This window comes from Siniperca chuatsi, linkage group LG10, assembly GCF_020085105.1.
Source record: "Siniperca chuatsi isolate FFG_IHB_CAS linkage group LG10, ASM2008510v1, whole genome shotgun sequence".
Taxonomy (NCBI): Eukaryota; Metazoa; Chordata; class Actinopteri; order Centrarchiformes; family Sinipercidae; genus Siniperca; species Siniperca chuatsi.
Window position 1 is genome coordinate 14,437,668 of NC_058051.1, and position 5,060 is coordinate 14,442,727.

The 5,060-nt window shown below is 41.3% G+C and overlaps 1 protein-coding gene across 2 annotated transcripts; it reads left to right on the forward strand.

Moving 5' to 3' along the window:
* The first annotated feature begins 2,781 nt into the window (after positions 1-2,781).
* Positions 2,782-4,761, forward strand: her9 (hairy-related 9). Of its 2 annotated transcripts, none has more exons than XM_044212054.1 (4): positions 2,782-3,144; positions 3,329-3,424; positions 3,541-3,628; positions 3,744-4,761. In XM_044212054.1, exons 1-4 carry the CDS (start codon positions 3,037-3,039, stop codon positions 4,310-4,312), a joined length of 861 nt encoding a protein of 286 aa, XP_044067989.1. In that variant the 5' UTR covers positions 2,782-3,036; the 3' UTR covers positions 4,313-4,761. The 2 variants fall into 2 exon arrangements, with proteins under 2 accessions (XP_044067989.1, XP_044067990.1); XM_044212055.1 differs by having other exon boundaries at positions 3,747-4,761.
* Positions 4,762-5,060: the final 299 nt, after the last annotated feature.

Consider the following 5,060-nt stretch of genomic DNA (forward strand, 5'->3'; position numbering starts at 1 on the left):
TATCAGTGTTTTTGCATGGAGCCCATTAACTGCAAATCACACAGACTTCACATGACTGATTTTTTTCAAAGAATGCTCTTGTGTTTTAAAGTTTTATTGTGTTTTTTTTTTTACTTTTTTTTTACAAATAGCTGTTGGTTTTCTTTTGTTTCATTTCTTTATAAAAGTCAACTTGCAGAGACTTAAACTGCCTTAAGTTAGTTAATACTTCACAGTAAACTTCATGCCTGCATTATTATAGTGTGGTAATGCAGACATAATTGATCAAAAAAGTCTTTGCTGCGTTCCAAATAATATTGACAAAAATACATACGTACATTATAGACATTATATTACATATAACTGATGATTAAAATTACATGCAACATTGCAGATTATGCATGTATGTTTGTAAGATAATTTGTAATATAGTTGTATGAGGTATGTGTACATACATTCACATAAATTTCACATATATGCAGATCATAATGTGTATATACAGGTTGTACTTGTATGTATGCATGTTTGTACACGTATGCAATAAATGCTTGATGAAAATAAATAAAACATGTATATATAAACACATGTGTCAAAAAATTCTTTCCCTTTTTGGGATGTACAGTATATATAAAACATCTACAGCATCTCTTTATTTTTGTAATAACTGTTTCCTTCTGTGGTTTCTTTCTCAATGTTTCTTCTTATCACTTTTTTCATTTTCATCTTCTTTTTACTTTTCTTTTCTCATATATTAACTTTAAATGGGATAGGAAATGTGACAGATCTTTGATTTGTGCCTGACCTAATAACCATTAATCAGATATAAGTAGAACAATGAGTTCACCAGATTATGATAACATTCTCATTAGGTGCAAAACAAAATAGCTTTTGCATTTTGCTTCATTTTACTGTTTATTGCTTGTTTTCTACATTAATTTGGACACGGATGTGCCACCTTGTGGTCATCTCAACACAATGAGCATAAAAGAAAACTTTTCCTTGTCTCCTACAGAGGCCTGATGTCTTTTTCGTATGCATTGTTTACATTCCATGGCAGAAAAATATCAAAAAATTAAAAAATCAAAAAGTCACAGGCATTTTTCTAAATTGTAAGTACATTAATTGCTGTGAATTTGAAGAGCATAGACAAGAGAATCATTACATCCCATGTAAAACATCCATGAACACCAATTCCATCACAGTTGATGTTTCCATTGCATTAGACATGTAGGCTTCATTTAAATTACTTTATAAAAGCTTAGACCTTGAATGTGTTGATTTACCTTGATCCAGCATGTTAAATTGGTAAACTTTTACAAATCGATCGCTAGATGGCGCTCTTCTCCTTTAAACATTGTCACACCTTGGTTCAAACACACGCACATAAATCTGGTGGAAAGGACGTGTCGACAATCACATGTTAGGGGAATCATCTGTGTGTTTAGATGGTTACACATGCATCAAATACTTTAATTTCTTAAATGTACATCCTGTGAGACCCGCTGACACAAAAGCATAATCATTACGTGGTATTTAATATTGACATTGTTGGGATTTTATTATTTTGTTGTAGCCTATTTTCATTTACAGTGATATTGCTGGGAATTTTTGTAATTAGGCTATAGGATTACTGACCTGCTGTCTCTTCTTCATTGGAAATTGAGCAGCCCTGCAGCCCAAATATATTTCTAATGCAGCACAAATGCCATCCAGCATAGTGATTTATATGTGCCTATTCTATTATATTCTACTATATTCTATTCTCTTTAAATAAATTGTTTCCAGTTTCTCATTCTTGACTTTATATGCTCCTTGGTCTCCAGGCTGTAATCTGCAAGTTTTGGCACGTGCTCCGCATAGACCAGAGAAGACTTTGCGCGACTGGCACGCGGACAGATGTGGCCCCCCTCTCCTCCCCCTCCTCCCCCTCCCCTTTGAGCTGCTCCCGCGCCGGGTTGATTGACACAGAGCTGTTCACACAGCCAATCAGAGTGCGCCCTGCTTTATTTGCATAGAGTGGCCGCATGCCATTGGCTTGGTGCGTGCTACTGCAAACCGCCTCGCGTGCCATTACAGATGTCTTCTCCTTGGAGGCGCAAGAGGAGTCTTAAAAATAGATAGAATTGGTTTTCACTTAAGGCCAAGACAATGCTTGAAATAAATAAACCTTGTTGTTATTAGTCGCAGCAGGAACTTCCAACTTTGACATGTGGGCATTCAAGTTTGGAGACACAAATATATAAATATTCTGGGTTTATTCCGGGTGTTAGTACCATACACACACATTATACAATCCACACCAAAATACCCCTAGACTATGTCTCTTATGAGAAGTATGAGTCCATTGGAAGCCAGAAAACAATGTAATCAATTTTAAGAAATACAAAGATTTCGTTAGGCCTAGTTCAACTATGACACACTGTCAAAAGTAGGCTACTGGCTGCACTATAAAAGACTTTGTCAACACAGACTCTACATTCTTCCCGTACACACACACCAAGCAGTTAAACATTTTTGACGAGCAAGGAGCAAAGTTGGAAGCAAACATCCAGCGCATTCCCCTCCCTTATCACTTCACAGCCCGGTCCGGCCGCTGCTGCTCCGCTCCGCTTTGTAGTTTGTCCCTGCAGGGCTGATTGAGCAGCGCGTGACTGACGGCCCGCGGGGGTGTTGTCCAATCAGCGGTCTGCCCCGCGCCCAATGGGTGAGTCCTCTCTGCTATTGGCTGAGGCGAGTGTGGGAAAGAATGCAGAGAGGGTTTCACACGAACTGGGAGCACGCGAGCCGTCTATAAGTACCGCCGCGGCGTGTGTCGGCTGCAGAAGCGGAGAGTCGCCTCGCACGGTGCAACGCACGCCCCTGTACTCAGATGACAGCTCAGTGATAACAAGCGACATAACGCAAACCGATCGGTGGGACCCGACTGTAAGGCCTCTCTTAGGCTATATGTTCTGCAGTGAATTTTTGAGACATCTCCAGATTTTTCTCAACGTTTTGATTTTCCAGGCGCTACCAAATAGGATTTACTTCTTTGCTTTTTACCTGGTTTGATCAATAATGCCAGCTGACACTATGGAAAAGCAGACGGCATCCCCTATTGCCGGTGCCCCTGCAAACGGATCACACACACCGGACAAACCGAAAAATGCCAGCGAGCATAGAAAAGTAAGGATATTTTATTTTCATAAGGAAATATAGGCGATTGTGCTTTCTTAAGTGAGAACGTTTTTTTAAAATAAAGTATTGGAGTTTTTCATGCAGTTAAGAAGTTTGTTATGATGATGTGACATGATATGCAACTTGTGATTGGTGAACAAGAAATTTATGTAGAATTGTTTACTCTTTGCAGTCATCCAAACCGATCATGGAAAAACGCCGCAGAGCAAGAATAAACGAAAGCCTCGGGCAGCTCAAGACTCTCATCCTGGACGCACTTAAAAAAGATGTAAGTTGAGATTATTTTGATGAATTTAACAACGATTTCATGTTCATAGATGATTTCGTTTTAAGTGTGCCTTGAGACTCAGCTACAGACTCAACTTTTAATCTTATATCCTACAGAGCTCCAGACACTCCAAGTTGGAGAAAGCAGATATCCTGGAGATGACAGTGAAGCACTTGAGGAACCTGCAGCGCGTACAGATGAGCGGTAAGTTAATAATATAAGTGCGTCAAAAAATATTATGAAGTCATTAGGAAGCTGTAGAAAGAGTAACAAGGCCACAAATGCGTCACTAATATCCGCCCCCCTTTCTTTCCCCCAGCAGCGCTATCAACAGATGCCACAGTCCTGAGCAAATACAGAGCCGGATTCAACGAGTGCATGAACGAGGTCACCCGCTTCCTTTCCACCTCAGAGGGGGTGAACACGGAGGTGAGGTCGCGGCTCCTCAACCACCTGTCCAGCTGCATGAGCCAGATGATGTCCATGAACTATCCGCAGCAGGCCGCGTCCCAGCAGGCGCACCTGGCTCAGCCCCTCCATGTGCAGCTCCCATCCACTCTGCCCATGGTCTCCAAACTCAGTCCTGCCGAGGCCGTCTCTCCTAAGGTCTTTGGTGGGTTCCAGCTGGTGCCCGCAACCGATGGACAGTTCGCTTTTTTGATCCCTAACCCGGCCTTTGCCTCCGCCACTGCCCCTGTCATCCCCCTTTACGCAAACACAGGAGTGCCTGTTGCGGTCAACGCCAGTCCGGTACATGGCAGCTCGGCACCGACTGCAGCATCTCCGGTCCACGGCATGACGTCCTTCTCCGGGGGGTCCCAAGCGGTCAGCCCGGTCGGGGTCAGCACCGGCTCGGAGAGCAGCGAGCCTGTGTGGCGGCCTTGGTAGCGCAAGGGACAAGAGACTCACGTGAAACCAGTTTGCATTACTTTTTCAGTTTAGACATTTAACTGACTGCACACAAAACTGTTGCGGGGGTTAAACCTGGAACTTTTATGCTACGGGACGGTAACTCTAACCACTTAATACCCCCGGTAGTTCTCATTGTTTCGTTTTATGGAACAGGGTTTGCCTTAAATGGCGCATGTTTTTTTCATAATTTATTGTCTGATTCCAATATTTGGATGTCGGTGATAAATGCTGTACATTCAGATGGAAGATTTATAGGATTGTTTTGTAATGAAGTACTTTTTATGAAAAGGTTTAGTTTTGTACAGAGTTGTTATTGATTGTTATACCAAAGCTGTGTTTTATATACTTTGTTGTTTTGTGTTGAAAAGAAAAACTGAAGTTGGGTGATGGCCCATTGTTTTAATAAACGAGATTTCTGAAATTAAGTTTCTTGTCTAAAGGCCGTTTCTATCATGTCCATATTGCTTTGTTATAGCCTACTTTGAGTATAATTGATCATTCTGTAGTTTTTGAGGTGCGTAAAAGTTAACATTTCATGCGTAAAAGTCACATTGATGAATTGATGATAAGTTAGGGAATCTCATTTTTAAACAGTCTCACAGCAGTTACAGCCGAGACCAAAACGAAGCTGCAGCCTATCGATTATGTTACAAATATGAACTCCTATATCAATGAATCTACTAAGTTTTAAGTGGCCACCTTGTCACCAGTTTGGCGGGAGCTC

What these genes read in the sequence shown, in the direction of transcription:
- her9 (XM_044212054.1), top strand. Translation starts at nt 3,037, where the DNA reads ATGCCAGCTGACACTATGGAAAAGCAGACGGCATCCCCTATTGCCGGT. An exon ending in ATGCCAGCGAGCATAGAAAA is followed by an intron (nt 3,145 to 3,328) that starts GTAAGGATATTT and finishes TACTCTTTGCAG; the next exon opens with TCATCCAAACCGATCATGGA. An exon ending in TGGACGCACTTAAAAAAGAT is followed by an intron (nt 3,425 to 3,540) that starts GTAAGTTGAGAT and finishes TATATCCTACAG; the next exon opens with AGCTCCAGACACTCCAAGTT.